Below are 27,229 nucleotides of genomic sequence, written 5' to 3'. Positions count from 1 at the left end.
AGAAAAACTACACTGCATGTAGTATGCTCACATTTGGTGGGAAAAAAAATGATGTATTAGGAGAATTTTTGCACAGAACAAACAGGGAAGTAGCACCATGAAAGTCACAAGAGTTGTAAATAATTGCAGTGGTTTTGCCTCTGGGAATATAATTACAGGAATCTTTCAAACTTCTTCCTTTTGTGTTAGTATTTTCTGATTTTTCTACCAAATCTTTTAACTAACAAGTTTTTTAAATAGTGCTTATCCAAAGTATAAAAATATTTGTAGAGAAATTTGGAAGGGATCTCACCAACGTATTTGCCATTGAAACAGTGAACTGAATAATGGTGAAAGTTGTAAACAAAAAGATGCATTTGCCCACCTAACAGCAACCCCCTCCCCGACAAAACTAGCACAGCCCTTCCCTCCATTTGTGCCAGGAAACAGAGAATCTCCTACATCCCAGAGGCAGGGGAAAGCAAGGCCTCCACCCCTGGGGGAACCCTAGACCCTCTGGAACCCTTCTCCAGAGAAAGAAGCTTTATTTACCCTAGGTCCCAGCACAGGCCTCTCTCAGTAAGGCCTACTTCACGGATGCAAAGGAAAAAATAGCACAGGTCCTTCTGACAGTGGGGGCATTTTTTTCAGTAACAGCAGAAATAGGGTATAAGTGTTTAAAAGCATTCCAAATTCCAAGAAAAGCCAGATAATGGAGTCCTATGAATGTGTCTGGCCCAAGTCAAAAAAAGAAGATGAAATTTTAAAAAAGTATTTGACTGAAGTAGAATCAGGCACCCTCAAAAAAAGCAACAGTTCTAAGGCTTTAAACAGATAAAACAAAACAAAACCAACAAAAACAAACAAAAAATAGTGTTCCTGCAAATGCAGTAAATACATGTTTAGATTACATTTCAATCTAATTGGAGTGAGAAAATGGGCTTGGCGTTATCCAGGCTTCGGGAAGCTGTTTACTTGGCAAACACAGGGGAATTCTGTGAGTGACACCTCTTTGACAGGTGTTGGATGGGATGCTTTGCAGGTAAAAGCAGGGATAAGGTTGGGACTCGAACTCTGATTCTTACCCACTCAGTAACCTGGTCAAGTTCTTTACTCCCTTTGAGTCTCAATTTCCTTACTTATAAAACAGAAATAATGTGGCTTTCTCTGAATATGAGAATAAAATGAAATAATGTAATACAAAATACTGAGCACTGCCTGGCACATGCCAGACTCTCAATAATATTATCACTGATGGCTGACTTTGGTCAATTTTCTATTTGCCAAAATTCAGAACTTTTAATTTTTCAGAACATATGCCAACAATGCCAATGTCAAATTCAGGCCAGCTGAAACTTAGAAAATAGAGCCCAGACTAAGGCGTACACGCTCAGCTGTTAATATAAATCCACAGCAACCTACGTGATATTACCAGTTAGCTCAGTCTTCTGCTTTACAGGCCTCTACTGACCTTCTGAAAATAATATCCAACAAACTTTTCTTCATTATGAACCTAAAATCCCTTTTTAGAGCTATCTCGCTACTGACTCAATTTTTTTAAAATTTAAAAATCATGATACTCCCTTTATTTTGATGAACAACACTCTTAATTTCAAGAGTTTATAGTTTATGAAGTCCACATCACTTTTCCATGGGCAAGTCAATTAAATACCTTGTAGCTATTTTTAGAGCTTGATTGAGTCATATAATACTTCATAAATTTCTGCTGAATTATATACAGTCTTTCTTAGTTGGAATCTTTTCTTAAATGGTTTAAGGTCATTAGACTACTCTTTGAGGTGGTTTATTACTCTTTGCGGTAGTTTATTAGAATAATATATAGCCAAACTGTTTCCTGTCAGCCTATGTTGCATAGTTTTCAAAGAAAGACTTGGTTCACAAAATCCAAACCTAATCTTAAGTCGACATTCCATTATATTACCATTATCAGCAATGTCCTGAAATTCCCTATTTGTCCATGGTCATGAGAGTCCAATTTAACAAATGAACAGTAGTGCTTGGTATAAAATAAGATGCAGTATGCATTTTATTCATGTCTAGATTCAGAGATCCAAGTGAAACAGCCTTTTGAGTGGGCATGAACTTTCACCTCCTCTAATCCATCTTCTTCTTTCACAGACGGAGAAAGGAAAGGAAACTTCCAAGAGTTGAGATCAGAATGCAGCCTTCCTGACCCCACATGCTACACTCAGCTACCATGTGGCTGGGCCAGAAGTCCCTGGTCTGGCCAGCAGAAGGACCCAGTTCCTCCAATGCCCACGTCAAGCTTGTGGATATACACAGTGAGAGCTTCCAACTTCCGGGCTGCTTGGGAGTTATGATGAGTTCGGTATATAAACTAAAATATCACAGAAGCAGCCCTATCCGTGATTTCACCTCAGATCTGCAAAGCCACTCCTAAAAATCCAGCCAGGGTAACAGCATCCCCACCACAGGCTTGTGGAGGGCAGGCACCTCCACCTAGTTCCAGCGAACACCAAATCAAACGTCCGGGAAACTATTAAGTGACACCACTCCTTGTGCAGACACAGCCCCCCGGGGATGAGTAAGAAATTCTAAATGGAAAACAAACCAGAACCCGTCATGTTTAGTCACCGAGGTTTAAAATCCTTGGCAATTAAAAACTAAAATAAAATCCAAAAATTCTTGTCATGGTTCAGTAGCAGGTTCGCTTTCTAATTTCTTCTAAACGAACTCACTAGCAACTGCCATCGAGCTCCCCAGCATAGTTTCTAAGTGGGTGAAAAGAGCTCATATTTCCACCCATCTTTTTTAAGGAAGGAAACTGTGACCAGGGTAACATATTACATGACACATTGATTGAAAAAAACATGAATGGATTTTGAGGTGTGAGCTAAATTCTAAGACAAGGCAAAATTCTACTCCTTCACGTCCCCTCTGTAATGCTCCTTTCCTTCGTGAAGAAATAAAGGATCTACAGACAAAGGACACCATCAAAGGAGAGGTTCTATGTATGTACATTAAGGGGTTCCTTCCTCTTTTTTTTAAAAGACAGTCTCGCTCTGTCGCCCAAGCTGGAGTGCAGTAGTGTGATGTCAGCTCATCGCAACCTCTGCCTCCCAGGTTCAAGTGATTCTCCTGCCTCAGCCTACCAAGTAGCTGGGATTACCGGCGTGTACCATCACGGCTGTAAAACAGCCCGGCTAATTTTTGTATATTTAGTAGAGTTGGGGTTTTGCCATATTGACAAAGCTAGTCTCAGCTTCCTGACCTCAAATGATCTGCCTACCTTGGCTTTCCAAAGGGCTGGGACTACAGGTGTGAGCCACTGCGCCTGTTTTTTTTTTTTTTTTATACAGAGGAGAGGAAAGAGATGGCTCCATTTTCCCTGCCACATCCACACACAGAAATAAGTAATCTCACCAAGCAAGGAGCCCATCTGACATGTGAATGCAGTTCTATCCACCAGGAGCAGCCATCTGCATATTATCCCTCCTGTCCTCTCACCTTCTATCGCCTCCCTCCCTGGGAAAAACATGGCATCTCTCAGGGTCTCCCTTTCCTGATCCAGAAAATGAGGACTGCACTTCCCTCACCCTAGTGAGCATCCCAGGAAAGGAGAGTAGGTCGCGGGGACTCCTAACTCCGCCTCCACCACAGCAGCAGCGTTTCCACCTTTGTACATCTGGTCTTCCAGGTTGCATTTTATTTCATGAGAAGGCTCTATTGCTGGGACGCTCCTAGCATCCCTCGTCAGTCAAGGGCTTACCCGTCTCTACCCACTTGCCCCTGGACTTGGGAAGGACCCCAGTGGGCCAGCTGTGCAGCAGAACATAGCTGCTGTGGAGAGTCCATATGCAGCCAGGACAGCAGAGTGGCCCAATGAGTTCCCGGATGGAAGGAGAGGGCGTTCTCCGCACACAAAGTTCCTAGCCCTGACACAGCCACTAGACTAAAGAAATGCAACTTACCTGCCTCCTGTCATCAGGAGCCTTCAGGAAAAGTGCATTAATCACTGCAATAGTATAGGTTTGGATTTCTTGATCTGACCTGTAAAGATACAGAACAATTCAGAAAATCAGAACACAAAGTTAGAAGAGACTAGCCCTGGGTCAAACCATGAAAAGCCCCAAAATCAGCCTCCTCTCCCAAAAACAAGTGAGAGACAAAGGTAGGACCTAGAAAATGCATTTAGCACTGAGAATGCATTTCAAACATCACAAGGCGGTAAATATACAACTACTATTACTAGCTGACAGTACACTGGTCAGTGCAGAATGCCCAGAAATACAGGCAGCCTTCTCTCTCATTCAGATTAAAAGCATAAACCTAGGGAATGTTGTAATTGATGTACTACTAGTAATAGTTGTTTGTATGTATGTATGTATGTGTGTGTGTGTACACATGTGTAATTTTCTGTCTGATACAAGAAATATATCAGGGAGTAGCTTCAGATGTCTCTACGTTCTTGGGCTAATTGGGTGGCTCTATTACATATTCTAAAAATCTATTTCCAAATATAAACATTTAAATAACAAAAAGAATGGGTGTTTGTTTATAAATCTCATTTTCACTGGAAAGCAACCAGAAATAATAAATGAAACAAAGCTCTAATGTAAGGCATGTGGTAAACAGTAAATAAGGAAGACTCGAAGCATAAACAAAGAGTGACTTATGAGCTACATTTAGGAATAACTTATCAGGCCAGTGAGACAGAAGTGGAGCTTCGAACCAGGCCAGCATAGGGTGCAAAGCCCAGTTCATCACAGGCTGGCTGAGACCTTGGACAAGTTCATGGGTATCCCCCAAGGCACAGTTACCTCATCTACAACGTGGGGTTAGACACACTTATTTCATGGGATTGCTGTGACGATAAAATGAGATTATGCATATAAAATCCTTAGCACAGTACTTGGAGAATAAACTCTTCACTTTGGTAATGTGCTTCGGGATGAAGATGTGTGCCTTTGAGATTCCCAGAAAAGACAAAGTATATAAATTAATACAGTTCACACTCAAAGGAAATGTGAAACTGCTCTTATTTCTAGAGAAGCTATCTACATTATCATCATTTTGAAGAATTATGATTCTGAGGTCACAATCACTGAGGCCACCACAATCCTCAGCTTCTGTGACTTAAATTTTAAATGCTGGTCATCCTCCCACCTCCAAATGAAAAAAATATCTAATATAATCTACTTTGGTAGTTTATATTATAAACACAACTGTTAACATTTCAGAGAACCATTCCCACCCTGCACCACCAACCCAAATGGGCCAACTGGGTTTCCTCTTGAGAATTGTGACCTAATGGACCGGGGCAAGAGTTAGTGGGAGTTGGGTCATTGTAGTGCCAACCAAAATGCTAGAGAAAAGGCCATCTGCTGAGGACTCCAGGGAAGCCATGGTTTCTCTCCTTCTCAAGGCTTAGCTACTTATGTCATTTCTGGATTCTACAAGGTACCCCACAATGTTTATTATCACTGCAAGCCAAAATACTTTAATTTCTAAAGTAGCACTGTACAATAGAGTCCTCCTCAGGTTGATGGTATCAGAGACAAGCTTCCTAGTTACCTAAGGGAGGAAAGAAGGGGAAAAATGCCTCAAAGACTGCAGGCTGCAGAGGCAGCTATCTTACTTCCATTTTATAGCTCAAGCCACTAGAAAAAAAAAAAAAAACCTTTATTTTATTATAAAATACAAAAGAAGCAGCTCACTAGAATCACCTTGAGCATAACTAAGAAAGAAGCCTGCCTTTAAAATTCCTGGCAAAAGGCATAACATTACATTTCTAATTAACTATGAAAAGACTCATTATATCACAGAAAACATTAACTTAGATGGTTTAGGAAAGAGAACTTACGAGAACAAATCATCCTGTTTTACCTTCTTAAAAGTAAAACTCTGCCAATATCTACCAATATGCATTAAAATTGAGAGCTTACCAAGGGCCAGGTGTGGGGACAGGCAGTGCCAAGAACCAGCCTGGAGTTCAGTGAGGCACAGGGGCCAAGGGAAAGTAACCATGCCATTCCAGTGTGACACATGGTTTGGTTATATGCCAAATTGAGATTTTTTTTTTCTATACATTTAACCAAACTATAAAAAGACAAAATGTTTCCCAGTGCATCACCGTGGCCATCTTCCTGAAGCATTTCTCCTCCCCAGAGCATCTCAGCATGCTTACCCTTGCAGGTGTGGAATGAGCTGGCCAATGGTGATCTCCTGCGCCACTTTCTGGTAGAGGTCATGGCTATTGAGCACCATCGACTCCAAAATGGCCAAGGACCGCTGCAGGATCGAGATGTCTATGGCTGACTTGTTCACAAAACTTGCTATCTGAAAATCCAAGTGGGACACAATTGACTGCTCGTGGTAAGTAGAGCAGAGACGTGGAGAAGGGAACAAATGAAGCAAATCGGAAACTCATTTAAGAAACATCAGGCACTGAGGATGACCTGGAATTACAGCAAAATAGCAAGAAACCCAACGAACCAGGGATTGTTCATGATATCATTACAAAGCATGATTTATCACATCTCTATAATTCACTGATAAGCAAATTTTTTCAAAAAGACATACTTCCAAAGATTATTCTTTCTGTATCTCCCAGGACTATTCTCCTGAGTTTCATCTTTTAGGGGCAGACGATTTCAGCACATATATTGTAAGGATGCCTGTGTTTCTCTGGGACAGTAATTTCAACATATGCTAATTGCCATTCCTCTTGCATTCCCAGACTACTCCTTCATCCACACAATCCATGGCTTTTATATGCTTATTATGTTCTTGTTGCATTCTTAGGGGACTCACACAAATCTCACTTGTCAACACAATTCAACTGGCAACTTCTCAGTCACTGACCACTCTCTTAAGTGAAAAACTCGTTACTCCTTTCTTCCAATTTCTGATGGTTAAAATAAGTTATTTTCATCTCTCCCAAATTTAGCAAACAGGAAATCATTTAAATGAGCAGTAATAAAAGTTAAAACACTAGTTTAAGCTCCAAATTGACTCTCTAAGGAATTAATCACTAAATCCCCAAACATAATAAATCACAATGTAAGAGGGAAATAAAAATAGAGGTTAGAATAATGGATCACAGTAATCCAAACACATGGGTAACATAAAGGTCTTATTTTAGAGGCCTCATTAAAAGTTATTACTGTCTGTTGACAACTCACAATAAAAAGCCATTATTACATCAGTATAATGACTGCTTTCTTAAAAGCTAAATAACTTGGTTCCACAACAAGTAAACACTTGCTGTTTCCCCGTCAACACTAATTTCTCCCTTTTCGCTGCCCCAGAGATCACTCGCCTCATCTCCTCTCCATCCTTGCACATGATAAATGCAGAGTGCACCATGGCAGTTCCCAGGTACCATCGGAATTGTCCCTAGTCCACTGATGTCCAGGTGAAAAGAGGGGTGGGATATGCAGATCGCAACCCTCTGCCTACCCAAGCTACATCTGGATCTCAGGGGTGGGAAATGAATAATGTGAAGAAGTGCGGTGACATTATGATTTTACATTCTGAAAAGCTATTATTTTAAAATACAAACTTCAGGAAGAGTATGGAAATTTTAAGGTTCTCGAAAGACTGCTTCAGCTCTTTTCATGGCTAACAAACTTCTCCAACATGTTTACTATCCTTGGCAAGCCCTTGACTTACTCCTCGCAGTCTGCTCCAATCCACCAAATCTACCATACTAAGGCCACCCTTCTTTCCCTAGGGCCATCTTTCTCTGACAAAAATCCAATTACTGTTACACTGTGTTTAGGGTTTAATGCTTAACTTAGACATCTTCTAAACAGAGAATAAATTATCTGACTCCTCCCTTACCCCACCAAACCATTTTTCATGCTCTCGGCATAATTCTTGATTAGGAAACTGAAGAACTCATAAAGAAATTCATTGACAATCATTTTCAGATTTTCTTGCAACTAATTTTCTCCTCATTCCCGGCTCCCCTGCTTGTCTCTATTTATTAAATTTGGATGTGCCTTAAGGCTGGATGGAGGCTTCTGCCTGAGAAGCTGTTGCTGATATTGTCAGGCATCCTCCACCTCCATCTTCATGCACTCTTTTCATTCAGCCAATATTTACTCATCAATAATTGATCCATTTCAGTAACATGCATTGCTTGTGTGCTATACAACAGGCTTGCCCTGTCCCACAGAGCTGGAAATACAAAGATGAAAATAACAAACAAATTTCAAGGATCTTACAGTCTACTACAGACAGATAAAAAGGCATTTACCATGAAGTACACAGAGGGCCTACTCTTGGCATCCAAAAGGATGCCACCATTTGGATATTCCAAAAAAAGCAAAAAATGAAATGGAGGGAATATCAATCTCATTGTCTTCGTACTCCTGTCTTCCCAATTATCACTCTTTTCTAAGAATCCATAATCATTAGTGATTCATGTTTCCAGCTCCCTATTTTACATCTCTGGGATACATTTGACATATCTCCGTTTTGATACATAGTATATACATAACACTGGCCCTGTGGTCTAACTCATTTCTGGGTTACTAAAACACAGTCTTCTGCACGTTCTTTTATGTTCAAGTTTTCCATCAAATGGAAATTTACCCCCTGAATTATTCCCCTACTTCCATAAATATGTATTTCCTTTCTTGAAATATTCCATCAGAACTCTCAGTGTTTTCTTCTTTTTATTTATTTATTTATTTATTTTTTTGAGATGGAATCTTGCTCTGTTGCCCAGGCTGGAGTGCAGTGGTATGATCTCAGTTCACTGCAACCTCCACCTCTCTGGTTCAAGCAATTCTCTCGCCTCAGCCTCTTGAGTAGCTGGGATTACAGGTGTGCACCACCACACCAAGCTAATTTTTTTATTTTTAGTAAAGATGGCATTTCACCAGACTGGCCAGGCTGATCTCGAACTCCTGACCTCAAGTGATCCACCTGCCTCGGCCTCCCAAAGTGCTGGGATTACAGGTGTGAGCCATGGCACCCAGCCTACTCTCAGTGTTTTCTGATAGGAAGTATACCTTCTCATAACGGGTTTTAAAGTTCTCTATGAATCATTAACTCTTCCCTGCTCCCAGTGGGCTTGCTCAATGGTGGTAAAAATAATCTGCTGTCTTTGTTTTAATTCAGGCATATTTATATCCCACATATATATTCCATTTCCATTAGTTATTTCTACATATTTTTCTCCTAAGAAATGAATCCCTTACTTTCATGAAAGTATTCTTTAAAATTCATTTTTCTAGTAATTCATTTCTTCCTTGACATAAAGAACCTAACCATTTCAGCAATCCTAAAGCATGTTATGTAATGAGCATTTTGTGTAACACACCTGGGGCACTCAATGCACTAGAGTCCTATGTACAAGTCTGAAGTACACGCTAATAGTTTTCTGAAACTTAACTTCTTTCTTTTGTCTTATTTGTCACTGGTTTTAGCCAGATATTCAAATGACCTAATTTCACTCAATGAGCATTAATAACCAAGGCATCAGGGCTGATCCAAGTGAAAGTAATAACTATCATCCTCCAGGGAACTTGAGAGCAACTCCTTATAACTGAATGTATAAATCAGTTAATGGACAATGTCTGTATGTCCAGTTTGAAAACTACAGATCTTCGTATAGCTAGAGGTTATTCATGCCTATTTAAATTTTCATTTCCTTTATCCCACAGAAGAGTAATAATGATTCCCTCTGCCTTTCAATTTATCCCAGCTCCATCACTGCACTTTTGGGTGACACAAGTGAGCCAACCCAAGCCAGCCACAGTCCAGCTTCTCAAAAGTAGGCCCGTGTTATAAGGAAGTAGTAGTGAGAGGAGTCAGCAGTAATTTTATATACACTAGCTCCTTGTACTGCTCATTCATTTGAAAATCTTAGCTAAATACAAGAGAAATACTTATGTAACTTTTAAGAAGCTAAGGGGCATTATAGTGCATGAATCAACAATCCAATAATTACTTCTTAGAATCACTTAGAATGAGATCTTAAAATTCTCCTGTTATCAAAACCTAAAAGAACCATGGAGGGCCGGCACAGTGGCTCACGTCTGTAATCCCAGCACTTTGGGAGGCTGAGATGGGTACATCACGAGGTCAGGAGATCGAGACCATCCTGGCTAACATGGTGAAACCCCGTTTCTACTAAAAATACAAAAAATTAGCCAAGCGTGGTGGCAGGCGCCCATAGTCCCAGCTACTCAGGAGGCTGAGGCAGGAGAATGGCGTGAATCCAGGAGGTAGAGGTTGCAGTGAGCCGAGATTGCGCCACTGCACTCCAGCCTGGGTGACAGAGTGAGACTCTGTCTCAAAAGCAAAACAAAAAAAAAAACAACCATGGTGAACATGAAGCTCCACTGCTGTATTTAAAATTATCTAGGTAGAGGCCTGTAAATCTTTCAAATTTTTAAGAGGCAAAAATTACCGGGTCTCTAAACCAATATGGTGGGATGTTTGTCCAGGTGCTGAAAACATTTGTGGGGTGAGCCAGGTTCTCCTGCACAGCTAAGGTTTTCTGGAGCATTTATATGAAACCTTCCTTCCAAAAAAAGGCACTGATGCTATAATTGGCTAGGGAAAAACCAACTCATAACATATAAAGTTTTTTCTCTTTTCTTTCTACTCTGTTTTCTTACTCTGTCCCTAAGTAGCCGAGTCTTTAAAAAGCAACAACATTATATATTGGTATCAAGGAATTCCAAGTTTCAGAGCTGTTTATGAAATGATGCTATTTATTGCAGCCAAAATTTGTAAACCAGAATCTAGATTCACACATAACAAAACAGATAAAGTAACAGAGAAGGAGACAGAAGCTGGCAGGGAAAAAAAATATTTCTCCGAAGTGGTATGAATTTGGCATTAATAGGAAGCCAACTCTAGACCACAGAGATAGGCATCTTTTGTCAGCCCATTTCCTAGTCGATTTTTGTTGAGATAAAGCTCCATTTAAAAGACAGTTGCCTGCATACAATTCCTGGGTTGTCAAAGTGCTGAATTTGGTCCAGCTAATGAATAAAAAAGTTAACCTTACAGAAAAGTAAGTAATTTTTTGATGACTATTTTTCAGATTCATGTAACACATCTCTAAGTAGCAATGTAAAGAAAATATGACTGGGAATGAGGACACGAAATAGATTAAATGTGTTGCTTTTTAAAAATACTTACTTTTTTATTTAAACCACCGAGACTGTCAGTCTTTACTTTCTTACATTTACTATGATTTTGAATTAATTTCAATGAATGAAAATATTTTCTTAAGTTGTTAGAAAACTAAATGACTGTCATTCTCTCTGGCCACTGCTCACAAGAAACACAGCTTTCTAATTCCTTTCCACCCATAACTGAAATTTTACTTAAAATATATTTAAATATGGTACCACTTTTTTCCTTCTCTTCTTCAAATTCTATGGGTATTTTTAATGCTTCCAAGCAAATTTTATTCATTCATTTCACAGAAATGTATTAAGACCTTACTCTGTGCCAGGCCCTGAGGATAAAGTCATGAAGAAAGCCGTGTTTCTCCCTTCCCGAGGTAATACTCTATTGGGAAAGACTGTCAAATGAACAAAAAATGCACCGAAATGGAACAGGGGCATTCAGGAGATCCCAGGGGAATAGAGAGCAGAAGAAATCACTTAACTCTAGCGGTAAGGTCACGGAGGAATATGTAAGAGACAGGCTGCTTAAGCGAGGCTCCGGAAACTATGCCTTCTACCACCTGGAAAGCACAGGTGCATGATGATGAGGAGAAGCGCCCTGACCATGTGACCAAGGACGCCCACTCACTATGTGACCTCATTCAACCTCGGCAAGCCACTGCATCCCTGCCTCCTAACCAGAAATAACAAGACTATCTGTTCTGTTCTGGAAAGGATTGCTGTGTGGAATCAAAAGAGCTAATGTTGGTGAAAGTAGAACATAATTTCAAGGAATTCACATTCAGTACAACATTGTTGTTACATTCTATAGCAAAAGAGGCTCTCATAACAGACAAGCCGGGCACTCTGGAGGTAGAAAAAAAGCCTGCTGTAAATTCAAAACATTAAAATGTTTGTTAAGTATTAAAAAATCAATGATATTTCCACATCTTCAGATTTGGAACTGCTTCTCTAGAACTGATCTTAGAGAGGCAAAATAGTGCAATGTATTTTCTCCTCTCATAATCTAATGCTTACGTTCCCTGCCACCACCAAAGGTGGCAGGAAGGTACTTCATAACACATCGGGATTTCTTTGGCTTCTTTAGCTATCAGGTTGGTGCAAAGGTAATTGCGGCTTTTGCATTACTCTTAATGGCAATTCTAACAGTTCCTTTCCTTTATAGCAATTCATACCACTGACAAATACAGGCAACAAGGGGCCTCTTCCTTTTCTGTGCATTTTCTACACAGGGTTCCTTTTGCTCTTCCCCTTTGGCTTTATGGATTTACATAACGAAAGAGAGTGGATTCTGAGATGTGTCAAGAAGGCCCTGGGTTTCCATCAGCTCTGGTCTTAAATGAACATAAAACAGTGTGGGCATGACACCTGTGGGGCCTCTGATCCTAACTCCCTCATTCAACAGATTAGGGCCATTCCATGCCCTTTGATTCAAGGCAGCATCTCCCCTAAGATAACGATTAATTTCCAAAAAAAAGCAGCACATTTACAGTGGGGAGATCCAACAGATGCCACCTAACCATGTAATCCAGGGTAACATCACCAGTCAGAGGACAGTGACATCATATGCCCATGAAAGGATGCACTGAGAAGGATGCACCATAACTTCTGTAGCATTCTTGCCAAAAATGCATAACCCTCTTTAATTGAACCATGAGGGAAATATCAGACAAATCCAAATTGAGGAACGTTCTACAAAATATCTGACTGGTACCTTTCAAAAGTGTCAAAGTCACAAATGACAAACAAAAAAGCTGAGGGACTGTCACAGACTTGGGGAAGCTAAGGAGGCATGACAACCAAATTCAATGTGGGATCTTGGATCAGATCCTTAACCAGAGAAAGGCATTCATAGAAAAACAGGTGAAATCAAATGCCAGCATTGCACCACAGCTTATTTATTAATTTTGACAACCGTACTGTCATTATGCAAAATGTTAACTTTAGGGGAGGCTGGATGAAGGGCTTATAGGAACATTCTGTACTAATTTTTTTTTTTTTTCTTTTTGAGACAGGGTCTCACTCTGTCACCCAGACTGGAGTGCGGTGGTACAATGTTGGCTCACTGCAACCTCTGCCTCCCAGGCTCAAGTGATTCTCCTACCTCAGCCTCCTGAGTAGCTGGGATTGCAGGTGCGTGCCACCATGCCTGGCTAATTTTTGTAGTTTTCATAGAAACGAGGTTTTACCATGTTGGCCAGGCTGGTCTTGAACTCCTGACCTCAAATGATCCACCTGCGTTGGCCTCCCAAAGTCCAACTTATTGCAACTTTTCTTTAAGTCTACCATTAGTTTAAAATAAAAGGCTTAAAAACTTCAAGTGACTCTTACCGGATTTTGCTCTGATTTTCTGGCTTGCACAGATTCACTGAAATTCTCTTTCTAGTAACTGATACTTATGAAATAAAGTTATGAATTCCAAACATCTCTTTATTCCTAATACAATAGTAGGGAGGAGATATGCCAATGAATTTAGAAACCATTTCGCAAATACAAAGAAAGGAAAAAATAAATCAATAAATGATAATTGTCCATGATTTAATCTACATTTGAGAGTAACAAGATCAAGACTGCTTATTTTTAGTCAGAAGAATGGAAACAGAGTTGCAAATGTGCTATACTTCAATTGCAAGGAATGGTGGGGCTCTTCTGCACCCTCTCCCTGCACCAGGTCCATCTTCATTTGCTTCCTCCAAAAGGAAGAATTGGTAGAACTGGGTGATGTCTGAGATATTCATTGAACCACGATTACAAGTAAGCAGACTCACTCTGCTTAAGACACATGGACACAGGTAGCCCTCCTTTTCATACATCCCTGCTTCAAACCTAGGTGTGCAGGTCATTGGTATACTTTGCCCCTTTCCTTTTCCCTGGACAGCAGGCTGGGGATTAAAGGCTCAAGAAGGACAATAGTAGGAACTCTGTTTAGGACTTGAAACCAACAGAGTCACACACGGGGAATCAACAGACACTTGTGCAGTTATTAACAGTGTGACATACTGATTTGGCCTGAGCTATGGCTGTGTACATGCAGTCCCTTATAATCTCTTACAATCATTTTTATATAGAATTTGGGTTTCCTGACACCCACATACATAATATTATAAAAAATCATACCCATTTTCATATATAAAAGAACTAAATGAAAGACAATTATGAAATATCCTCAAAGCACAGAAAAATAGCTATGAAAGAAGACAGCAAGGAAAGCCTGAAGAGGCAGAGTCCGCCTTACCTTCTTAATGAATGCCACCGAAAATGTATCCCAGGACACTATGCCATGGTCCATCAGCTCAACAAAGGCCGTCAGGGTGAAGGACAGCATGTCTCCAAAGCTGAAAAAGACAGGGAGGCACAAGAGTCAAGAGCCCCAAAGGTGAGCAAAGACACAGAAGCAAGAAAGTTCTGGGAAAGTGAATACAAGCAGAATTTTAAAAGATAAACAGCAGGACCACAGGTGACTTTCTCACTAACATGAGTGACAAGAAGGGGTAGGATGGCCTTGCTGAGGTCAACCAGGGCTTCAGCATCCAACAGACCCGGGCTCACACCAACTCTTGCTCTGGTGAGCTATGTTGTTCTGGGCAATTCACTGACCCTGTCTGAGCCTCTATTTCTTCAGCTGAAAAACTGGGTGGTGATATGTATTTAGCCACAGAGATACTTACTTAATAAAGTATGTAGCATATACATATTAGTAAATGATGACTTAAAGAAAAGCTTCTTGGCTAATGAAATTTGGAGTCGCTTAGGGAGGGCAATGTGCTTCCTTTATTACCCATGCACATCAAAAGAGAAAATTAAAAATACTTCTATTAAGAGAATTAGTACTTTTTTTTTTTTTAAGTGGTCTACACATCCCTGTGTGGACACACAGACACAAACATATATGCAAGTAAACATACTCATTTTGATGTTGGCCAGCATTTCGTCTTTAGTTAATAACTTTTCTGGCATATCGATGGAGATAATCACTCCACATAATGGGTTTGCTGACAAAGACTTGCTGAGATTCAGCAGGCCATAAGGTGGGTCTAATATGCGGTTTGAAAATCCAAACAGAGATTAGGCTCAGGCAAATGCAGTTCCACCTAGGACCTTTATTAGACAATATCCTGGTTTCTAGAGCTTTCAAAACAACACTTTAGCAGAGACTTAGCTGCACAGAATCTTTTCCAGATATTCACCTTTATTGTAAATTATCATCTTCATAAATATTAACACCTTTATGATAAATATTCTTTCTTTGAGTACATTGAATTATGCCAATCAAGATCTGTACACTGTATTATGCAACAGCACTGATTTCTAGGCTCAATTTTTAAAAAAATAAAGTTGGTTATATAGATTTTTCATTTGTAGGCTCATGCATACCATTATTGATACCCTACAAAGTCTCGTAACATATTTAGAGTGAACCTTCCCACTTATTTCCAACTAGTAGAATAGAAAACAGGTAACATTTCTTTCGAAACAGCTTCTCAATTTCCCTTCTTCCTACTGTTCTATTCGGCCCAGCCTCAAAAACGACCTTTGAAATTCTGCACCACCGCAGAAGATGTAATGCTAAACGGAACCTATAAAAGGGGAAGTGGTTCTCAGGGAAAGACAAAGATCCAAAGCTGCGGGAGACCAGGGAAAACAGAGGGGATGCAACCAGCTAAACGAAAACGGCTAAGCAGGTAGTTTCTGGAGTCAGACAACAGGGGTTCTCCCTCCAGCCCTAAGTGGGCAAGTTATGCACCATCCCATGCTTCTGTTTCCTCATTTATTAAAAATGGGGATGATGATGGCAGTGGTAGTCACACCTAGCTCACAGAATTTTGAAGAAATGAAAACAAGCAAACATGCTTAAAGCCCTCCAAATGCTGTGCAGTGAATAGTAAGTAGTGCATGAGTGTTACTACATTCTCACTATGCAAAAGTGAAATTTTTAAAAGGTAAATGAAGCACAAGATTTTCAAATGTTTCACCCTGTGTTAAGGATTCTCTGTTCTTAGAACTAGAAAATGAAAACAAAACAGCAATGCAAGGAAAGCCAAACCATTCAGACCAGATAGAAAAGCAGCTAATACCTCTGGCTTTTCAGAGCTGCACAGGGCAACCTCGATCTTACAGGTGCCCCCTAGGTGGCATCAAAGGATCATGCCTCAAAAAGAAATTCCAAACCAGACAACACAAACTCATTTGAAGAACAGAACAGAACATTACAAAGACAGGTGGAATACTGAGCTGAAGAGAGTAGTGAGAAAGGTTAAATAAAATTTCCAGAATGACTCTTTCTACAGACAGTGGGTCACACGAAAATCCAAATATCAGACTGCAAAAGAAAAAAAAAAAAAAAAACACAGAAAGGAAAGTAAAAAGATTGCCTCAGGAAAATAAGAGCCAGGAAATAAAAGCAATTAGTAAGATTTATTAACAGACTGGGTAGGCATTAGTAGTACTGCGAAAACATTATTATATAGTAACATATAGCATTAGCAGTAAGCAATATTAGCTCATTTATTTTATTTACTTAAAAAGAGGAAAAACAAGAACCAAATGATAACTAATAGTAGACATTTGGTCATACCCAGCATACTAAAATACCTCAAATGTTAAAAAAAAAAAATCCCCTATACACACCACAGGAGGACAGCATTCACAGCATCTCTAGAAGGCAAAAAACCTGCCTCAGTGACATCAACGGCAGCACAGGCAATGGAACAGGCAGTGGCAGAGAAACACACACACTATTGAATCAAACTCTTGGCCTGGTGCCGTCGCTCATGCCTGTAATCCCAGCACTCTGGGAGGCTGAGGCGGGCGGATCACCTGAGGTCAGGAGTTCGAGAGCAGCCTGGCCAACATGGTGAAACCCTGTCTCCGCTAAAAATACAAAAATTAGTCGGTCATGGTGGCGGGCACCTGTAGTCCCAGCTACTCTTCTCGGAAGGTTGAACCCAGGAGGCGGAGGCTGCAGTGAGCCAAGATCATGCCATTGTACTCCAGCCTGGGTAACAGAGTGACTCTGTCTCGAAGAAAAAATAAAAGTAGCAACAACAACAAAAAAAAAACCTCTTCTCTGCACTCCCATTAGCTAGACAGCACTCAGATAAGATGAGGAAACTAGATGACATTAGTCTTCAGTAGCTCCTTTAAAAGCAAAAGATAAAGTATATTTATGCTCTCTAATATATGAAAGCAACATGACTCTGCTCCCTAGCTACCTGCTCAATAGAACCCTAATCCAAATGATCTTAGTAACATCTGGTACAGTCAATCATTCCAAAAATACACTCCAGAGCTCTGTCTACAGACTCCTCAGACAGAACAGACTGCAAGGACTTTGGGGAAAAAAGGCTGAAGAGAAGGAAAAAGGGTATCATTTTATTTCCACATCCGCGCTTGTTTGGGAGTCAAGATTTCAATCTCTATGGCTGTTAAGAAGGTGGAGCACCATTTCTGAGACCGCAAATAGAGCTATCTGTGCTTCTCAACTATCCATTAGTGGGAATGATTGGTAAATGAGAGTAAAGCTTTTTCACAGCATACACCAGTCAAGGTACTCAGAGGAAGGATAGTTCTCCTGGTCTATCTAATGACATGACAGATAGGGAGAGACAGATAGGAATATATAATAGGACTTATTTTACATATTACTAGTATATAATATTTATGTAAAGTACACATAGGTATATAATATATACATATTACATAATATTCTGTATTACATACATATTCTGTATATAACATATATAATTCATTGGGACTGGTTGCTGGGTGACATAGTAAGTTCCCATACGGAATAACTTTTTCCAAATTCAACTTCAAACTCTCAGTCGCAAAGAAACGATGGCCATGCTAAAATTTTATTACATTCCAAATCAAGGGATTCAATCACCTCTTTCAAGTGAGATGGCTATAAAAGCTCTTACTGAACCTTGACATAGGTGTTTATTTCCACTCCTAAAGGAGTAATTCAGGCTCCAAACAGGGAAAGCAGAAGGCAAGTTCTACCTCTGAAATCAGTGCTGGGTACAGAAAGTCAGGGCTAAAAGAATTACAGATAAAAAGCAACCACATGGCATATCCGGGAACATTTTTATTTGTTTGGATTATTTGTATTTTGTAAGTGTTAGGCTAAAGTATGTGCAGTACTGACAGCCACAAATTAAGTCAACTGCAAATTTTACATGCTGGTGGAAAGCCACTGTCACAGCCAACACACCATGTGTGCTGGAACGATTCAAATAAATGTTTCTCATCAACTTAGTAGACACCATCTTCATTCCAACAAAATTCAGCCAATCTCAGAACAAGCATGTACATTTCTGCTACTAATTTTATAAAACAATAGTGCTTCTGGATGTTTCCATAGAGTGGCAAGCCCAATAGAATTTTTTTTTTTTTTTTTTTTTTTTTAGTTTTTGTGAGACAGTCTTACTCTTTTGCCTAGGCTGGAGTGCAATAGTGTGATCTCAGCTCTTTGCAACCTCCACCTCCCAGGGTGAAGCGATTCTCCTGCCTCAGCCTCCCAAGTAGCTGGGATTACAGGTGCACACCACCATGCCCAGCTAATTTTTGTAATTTTAGTAGAGATGGAGTTTCGCCATGTTGTCCAGGCTAGTCTCAAACTCCTAACCTCAGGTGATCTGCCTGCCTCAGCCTCCCAAAGTGCTGGGATTACAGGCGTGGGCCACCATGCCCGGCCCCAATACAGAATTTGAAAAAAGATGAAAAGAAAGGTCACTTTTAAAGCTGTAACAAATTGTACTCAATAGATCATTAATTGTCAAGGTTAATGGCCATAGTTCTGCCCTGCCCTCTGAGGTTTTCCATCTGTTTTCCTCCTTGAGGAAGTAAAATGTATATACATTTAAAGGTATGGATTTATAAGTCATCCTTTAGAAAGCATGACTTACCTTCAGAAAGCATGACTTACGTCAGCAAACATTCTTCTAGCTCCTTTGTTAAAAATTTCAGTGCAGGCTGATTCTGGACTCTATTCTACTACATTGATCTGTTTACCCCCTTATACCAGTATCAGACCATCTTGACAGCTAACCTTACAGTAAGTATTGAAATCAGTCAACGAAACTCTTCAACTTTATTGTTGATCATTTTGGCTATTCTAGGTCCCACGCATTACCATTGGTTTTTAGGATTGACTTGTAATTCTTTTAAAAAATAACTGATACAGCACTGAAGCTATAGTTTGAAGATGATATGCTTTGGCTCTGTGTCCCTGCCAAAGGATGTCAGAAAAGAACTGCCATCTAATAATATTGTGTCTTCCAACCCATGAAATCTATCCCTCCACTTGTTTAGATCTTCTTTATTTTCTCATTTATTTTTAGCAAATAAATAGATATTGCATGACTATCGATAAATTTATACCTAAAAATAACTTAAGATCTATTTCCACAAATAAATTATGATTTTGATACTTTATAAGTGAAAATTTAAAATGTCATTTTCCAATGGTTGCTAACATATAAAATATATTCATTTTATATATTGACATTGTATCCTGAAACCTTGCTAAATTCAATTATATCTAGCAGTTTCTTTGTAGATTCCTAAGAATTTTCTAAATAATCATGTTTTCTATGAATAGAGATGGTTTTACATCTTCCTTTCTTACATTACGCTTTTAAGTTTCTTTATTGACTTATTGCAATAGCTAAGAACTCCTACACAAGGTTGAACAGAACTGCAGAAAACAAACATATTTGCCTTATGTAGGATAGAAAACATTCAGTCTTTCAACATTAAGTATGATGGGGTTCTTGTAGATGACTTTATCAAGATGAGGAAGTTCCCTCTATTCCCAACTTGCTGAGAATTTTTATTATTAATAGACATTAGATTTATGAAATGCTTTCTCTCCATTAAGATGATTTTTCTCTTTAGGTTTTCTCCTTTATTTCATAAAATGCTGAGCTGCTTGATTGATTTTCAAATGTTAAACTATTTCTGAGATAAGCCCTTATTGGTCACAAGGTATCATCCCTTTAATATATTGCTTGATTATATTTATTAATATGCCTCTGGAGATTTTTGCATCTGATCTATAATTTTTATTTCCTGTATTGTCTTTGCCAGGTTTTGGTATCAGAGTGATACTGGTATCATAAAATAATGAGAACTGGTCCCTTCTCCTCTATTTTCTGAAAGCATGTGCTTAGATTTGGTATTTCTTCTACAATATATAATATAGAATTCACCAGTGTAACCAGTTATTGTTGTATGAAAGTTTTTGAGAAATGATTTCAATTTTTTTCCCAAGATAGTCTCACTCTGTCGCCTAGGCTGGAGTGCAGTGGCACGATATTGGCTCATTGCCTCCCAAAGTGCTGGAATTACAGGCATGAGCCACCGCGCCCGGCCAATTTCAATTTTTTAATAACTATGGGCGTCCAAATTTTCTATTTCATCATGAGTCGGTTTTGATGTGTCAGTTTTAGTCCTCTGGGAAGCAGATGCTGAGACTGAGTTATGAGAACAGAGATTGAGTGGGAGTTTGGGCAATGCCTGTGGAAGACAAAGCAGGCAGAGAGTAGGATTGGGTATAGAAAGCCTTGGGACCATGAAACAGATCTGACACCTGGGAAAGGAAGGGGAACAGGAAGCAAATGCAGATCTGAAAATGTCTCAGCCAACTCAGTGAGACGCTGTAGAACAAACACTGCCTCTTAGAGGAATCCCATAATGGGTAGAAATGACCAGGCTCTGGTATCCCCACCATGTTCAATAACTAAAGACTGCCTTGGGAGAGTACTGAAAGCTGCCATGAATCTGTAATGTGTGATAACTGAAAACTATCAGCTAATTGCACCCTTCTTGGCAAGTTCTTTCTTGAAAGGAAATCAAAGCCATGCATTTCCATGGCTAACATATTTGGTAAATCTGTTTTCCATGGCATTTGTCTATTTCATCCTAAATTTTCTTTTTTCTTTTTTTTTAAGACAGAATCTCGCTCTGTTGCCCAGGCCGAAGTGCAGTGGCATCATCTTGGCTCACTGCAACCTCTGTCTCCCTAGCTCAAGCAATCCCCGCTCAGCCTACTGATTAGCTGGGACTACAGGCACAAGCCATCACACCCAGCTGATTTTTGAACTTTGTTGTAGAGATAGGTTTTTGCCACGTTACCCAGGCTGGTCTTGAACTGCTGGGCTCAGGTGATCCACCTGCCTTGGCCTCCCCAAGTGCTAAAATGTTAAATGTATTAATGTAAAATTATTTGCAATATTCCTTTATTTTATTTTTGATGTCAGTATGATTTGTAGTGATATTCCCTCTTTTATCCCTGGTGTTGATATTGGATTTCTCTTTTCTTTTTTTTCCTAATAAATATTTGGCTTTAATTTTCTCTATTATTTGTCTCTTTTCTATTTCATTGATTGGTATTATTATTCTTTTCTACTTACTTCACATTTTAAGGCTTCTTAAGTAGAAACTTAAACCACTGATTTTTTTTAAAAACCATCCTTCCTTTTCAACATAGATAGTTAAAGCTAAAAATTTCCCTCTAAACACAGCTTGAGCTGCATTCACAAATTTGGGCATATTGTATATTCATTACTGAATAGCAATGAAATTCATTACTGAATATTTCATAATTTCAACTGGGTTATTCCTTGACTCTTGGATAGTATGAAAGAGTGTTTTCTAATTTCCAAACATCTGAGGCTTTTTGGTTATTTTATTGTTACTGACTTCTAATTTAATTTCCTTGTGATCAAAGAACATAATCTGTGTAATTTTAATCATTTGAAAATTCTTCAGCCTTACTATGGACTATCTTGTGAACATTCCACGTGTATTTGAAAATAATGCATATTCTGCTGTTGTTGAGTCTGATGCTTTATAAATGACAATTAAGGCAAGACCTTTGATAGTGTTGATCAAATCATCCATATCCTTATTATTTTGCCTAGTTTTCATACCAGTTAGGAAACACTGGTTTTAAAACCTTCAGCTATGCTAATGGGTTTGCCTCTTTTCTCTTTAGTAGTCCCTTTTGCTTCGTGTATTTTAACACCTTATTATACACATGTATAATAATTTTAACTGAGCACACACATTTAAAATACAAAGGAGGATTAAATCTTAATGAGGTGACCATTTTTATTACTAGTTACCTTTCTTTAACTCTGATAATATATTGCTTCCAAGTCTTATCTTTCCTGATATTAATAAAACCATTGTTTTGTTATTATTAGCATTTGCATGGTATATGTTTTTCCATCCTTTTATTTTCAACGTACATGTGTCCTTGTCTTTATAGTACATCTCTTATAAACAGCATAGAGCTGGGCCATGCTTTTTAAAAAATTTCATCTGACAATCTAAACCTTTTCATTGGGCTGCTTAGTCTATTTACATGTAATGTATTGATATGATTAGATTGAAATCAACCAACTTATTTGTTTTCTATTTGTCTCAACTATATTTTATTCTACTTCTCTTTTCTTACCTTCTTTTGAATTAATCAAAAATTTTTTTAGGAGTCTGATTTAATTCCTCCTTTGTATTTTGGCCTATGCTTCCTTGCACTGTTTTTAGTTGTGACTCTGTGGATTACAATGTGCACCATTAATATACTAATGTCTACTTAAAGGGAAGATTACACACTAGGAAGCTTGCTATAGTGTAGTTTCTCTTATACCTCCATCCTTTGTGCTCTCATTGTCATACATATTGCATCTACATATGTCATAAACCCTGCCAAACAGTATTATAATTTTTGCTTTATATAGTTATAGCCTTTGAAAGAAATTTAAAGGAAAGTAAAATTATATTTTGTCTTTTTATATTACCCACATATTTACTATTTCTGTTGTTCTTCATATTTTCCTACAGATCTGAATACCTATCTAGTATCATGTCTCACCACTCTGAAGAACTTGCTTCATATACCTCCATCGTTATTTTCTTCTGTAATTATTTCCTCAAATATTTGTCTTCCCCATTCTTTTTCCTCTCCTTTTGGGACTCCAATTAAATGTATTTCAGATCACTTATTATCTCACAGGTCAAGTACTCATTATTCATTTTACCTACTTTTCAGATTGGGTAACTTACACTGATTTATGTCCAAGGCTACTGTCTCTTCTTCTGATATCTTCAACCTCATACAGTAAAGTTTTCACTTTACTGTGCTTTTCAATTTTATAACTGACATCTGGTTATTTTTATGGTTTAAATTTCTCTATTAAGACTCCCCATCTGTGCATTCATTACACTCACACTTTTCTTTAGTTTTTAACATATTTATGAAAGTTTTGTAAAAACCTTCATCTGCTAATTCCAACAACTGGGTCATCTCAGGGTCAGTTTTTACTACCTACATTTTTTCTTAACTGTAGGTCATCTTTTCCTATTTCCTTACATACCTAGTAAATTTTTATCATATACTGGACATTGTGAACAAAACACTGTCAATATTCAGAATTCAGTTCTGTTCCTCTGAAGAGTGATGATTTTTGTTCTAGCAGGAAGTAAAAGTCTAAACTGTGCAGTGAGTGACAGCTGATATCTTTGCTCAAATCTTTTAGTTTCCAGTTGCTGTTTTTACCACTAAAGTGTGCATTCACGCTTCAATGATCAGCAGTGGACTGGGACAGGGTTTATATGTGGATGTGGAGTCTCCCACTCTCTGAGCTTCTCTTCTTTCATAGATTCCCTCTAATTAGCTGCTCTGCAGTCCCAAAGTATATCTTCTTAGTAACTTACTAAGACTGAGGCTTTCTGTCACCCCATGCTGCCTGGATAAGTAGGTGTTCTCAGGGGAAAAGCTTCAAACACACAAATCCCATCAAAGACCCATCTGGTCTCTCAAGGGTTAACTTCCCTCTACCTTCTGCCTGTTTTGGGTTGCTATCCAGTGTCTTCATATAGCTGGTTTTAGATGTTTTGTTTATCATATTTTGTCCGGATTTCATAATTGCTATCTGTGTTAGTCTGATTGTGCCACTGTGCCATTATCAGAACGAGAGCCTTGACTACTGATTTCTGTCTATGATTAATCGATAAAAATCATGAACTACAAACTGTCCAGCATATCTACACACCAAAAGATTAAAACTACTGGCCAATAAATTTCAAAGAAATTATTTTGGCTTCAGGGCCCCAAATTCCTCCATATTTGCAAATTCTATTAAGTAGATGGGGAGAAAGTAAGTTTGAATCCCAGCTCCTCCACCTGATTTTAACTTCTGCACCAAGGAAATACCAAGCTTGTATGTTAAATATAAGTGTGGATTTGGAGTAATGAGTGTAAACACTGAGACAATGCCCAGGATAAAGTCTCATAAAAAGTGGCTTCTGCTGCCATTACCATTAAGTGCTCCTACTGTATTAAATATATCAAAATGAAATGTAAGAAGCTTTACCCTAGAAGTTCAATATTGCTTTCTACTTTATTAGAATTTAATAAACAGAAGAGTTCCTGCAACTCATACTTTTCTGTGTGTGAGGGGTAGAAGAAGATGAATGATTTGAGACCAGCATGATACTACAGTACATTGAAGGTGATGAGGATTTTCTCTGAGAGCTTACAAAATAAGGTTCACCTTTGAGATGCTGGTCAGTGTTCCTTCTCAAACTGACATTATCTGCTTAATGGCTTGGCACCATGAAAATCTGTCTAGCTTACTTCAAAGAGTTTGTTAGACTATATATGGACTCACCCTGTTTAATGGTTAAGAAAGAAATTTAGAATGGAAAACTCTAAGAAAGAAGTTTCCTATCTTCAGACACAATTATCCAATTCACTTCATAGGTAGGTGATTGAGCATTCATTTACAATGAAAAGTAAATAATTTTCATTGCATCCTTCAATCCTGGATACTTTTAAAATGTGAATCCTTTTCTTTCTGAGCCATTGAAGAAAATCAAAGACTTTTGACTTTGAACATCACACAGGCCACAAAAAAGAAAGTTTTGTTTAAAGTAATACAAATTTATGCTTAGCATTGCTCCAGAAGGAGGGTAGCAATCTTTCTGTGGTTATAGCATCACTTAGTGGTTATATACATAAAATACTCTTTCTACTCCAAAGCAAAAAAGGGGGGAAAATACATTTTTGAAGAAGCTGTTTAAAAAGAACATCAAACAGAAAACAAAAACAATAAGAAATCACTTATTCAAAATACTAGATGCATAGTTTTACAATCAGTCACAGGACAGGGTTCAATTATGCAGGAAAGTAGGAAGGGTTAAATCATCAATATCCATGGATCATATATTCTTACCAAGGCTTCATGATCTTCTGCAATTTCTGGTATCGCCTGCAAAATTTAAAAACAACCATGTGAGGAGCATACTTAAAAGCAACGATTTTTACATAAAGAACCTATCTTGAAGAAAACTCAGGATTAGATTTAGGACAGATTTAACTACCATGAAGTAAAAGAACTTTATCCATTTCAAGACATCATTCAAAGTAATAAACTGGTGTTCTTTAATGATCAGAAACAGTCAATCAAAAGATCAGCATTAAACTACTGTCATCAACCAGTGGCATTTGCTTATGAGTAAAGGCATCCAGAACTGTCCATTTAGATCAGAATGGGTCTGTGTTCAGTGGAGCGGGGGGTACACACAGCAATAGGAATTGATAAATTTTCAATGAAAAAAAACATTGAGCCAAAAAGCACTAGACTATAAAGAAATAATGTATTATCTTTCTTTGGTAGAATGTCCACTAATTTTACTTTCTCTGTTCTCCCTCAGGTGGCTTCTTCTGCGGGAAGACGTTGCAATCAATCTCTTTGCAATAAGACATTGCACTAGTATTGAACTCCAAAACTGGAACTCTGGGCTGGTGGCTTAGAATAGGCAAATCTGGTTACAAGAAAGGGTAATTATGTTTTGTTTTGTTTTGTTTTTTTAAAACTAGGCTCAAGAATATGAAGAAATAAGTGTTTCTAAACTGCCCAAACCATCTCCCATTCCTCAAGTCTGTCAAATCTCTCTGGCTTTAAGTATGATCTTCCCTCTATATGAAACATCCATCCCCTCTTTGCCCAACTCACTAAGTCCCACCCCCAAACTCATCTCATTCTAGGCTCCTCTGGGAAGTCTCTCTGACTTCTGATTTCTCTTTCTCAGACAGCATAGGTAGTGCCTGCATCTACAGGCCACAGGCCCTGAGGACACATCAGCTATAAGCCTCAGGACATCTCACTGTCCTTCTAGTTGCTTGAGGGCTGGGGGCTCTGCACTGTGGCAATAGTGTAATGTGAGGCACATCCAGAGTAGGGACTGACATGGCTGACAAATGATTTTACTCTTCAGAAATGTTCACATTCTCAACCACATAAAATGTACCCACTTCAGAAACTCAAGTCACCAGGTGAAGACTAAATTTAGTCTCTGGTAAAATTTGCAGGAGGAGGATTAAAAATGTATATAAAGAGATCTTTTTCTTCCTCTTCTGATCTCCCTCCTCTACCTGTCTTTCTTTTAAAAAATATTTACTATTTCCCATCCTTCCTTCATCAAAAAGGAACTGGGCAGGGTGAAAGGGGGAGAAGGGGAAGCACGCCTGAGCAGAAGTTGGCAGCACGCAAGGGCCAGAGGCTACTCTCCACTAAAAGGAACTGGGGCTCCTTGGGGAAGTGGCTCATGTTAGGGGGTGGGGCAAGGAGATCTAGATAATTCTGGAACATCTTGTTGAGCCAGAAAGTAAAGAAATGCTCAAAACATAATGAAATACAGGTCAAAAGGACACAGAAGTCACCTTGGAAAAGCTCCCACAGGCCAAATCAGGGACATGTTGAGCATCAAAATCAATAATAGTGATAGATGCATCAAAATCAATAATAGTGATAGATTAAGCCCACTGAATAAAACAGGAATGAATGAGTCCACATCGTTTTTTTTTTTTTTTTTTTTTTTTTTGAGATGGAGTCTCCGCCTCTGGCCGGCCAGGCTTGCGAGTGCAGTTGGTGGGGGATCTCAGCTCACTGCAAGCTTCCGCCCTCCCGCGGGTTTATGCCATTCTCCTGCCCTCAGCCTCCCGAGTAGCCTGGGACTACAGGCGGCCCGCCCAGTCACCCGGGCTAGGGTTTTTTTTTTGTATTTTTAGTAGGGAGACGGGGTTTCACCGTGTTAGC

The 27,229-nt window shown here is 38.9% G+C and overlaps 1 protein-coding gene across 1 annotated transcript in view; it reads right to left on the bottom strand.

The window, feature by feature from the left end:
- The window catches only part of ELMO1 (engulfment and cell motility 1), a 588,614-nt gene that overhangs the window by 361,218 nt on the left and 200,167 nt on the right, over positions 1–27,229 (bottom strand). The window contains 4 exon segments of the mRNA XM_017860159.1: positions 3,933–4,011; positions 6,149–6,300; positions 14,356–14,455; positions 25,364–25,399. Of these exon segments, the coding sequence (XP_017715648.1) occupies positions 3,933–4,011; positions 6,149–6,300; positions 14,356–14,455; positions 25,364–25,399 (367 nt within the window).

Source organism: Rhinopithecus bieti, unplaced genomic scaffold (assembly GCF_001698545.2).
Source record: "Rhinopithecus bieti isolate Rb0 unplaced genomic scaffold, ASM169854v2 scaffold_51732, whole genome shotgun sequence".
NCBI classification, from domain to species: domain Eukaryota; kingdom Metazoa; phylum Chordata; class Mammalia; order Primates; family Cercopithecidae; genus Rhinopithecus; species Rhinopithecus bieti.
This window is presented reverse-complemented; position numbering and strand designations above follow the sequence as displayed.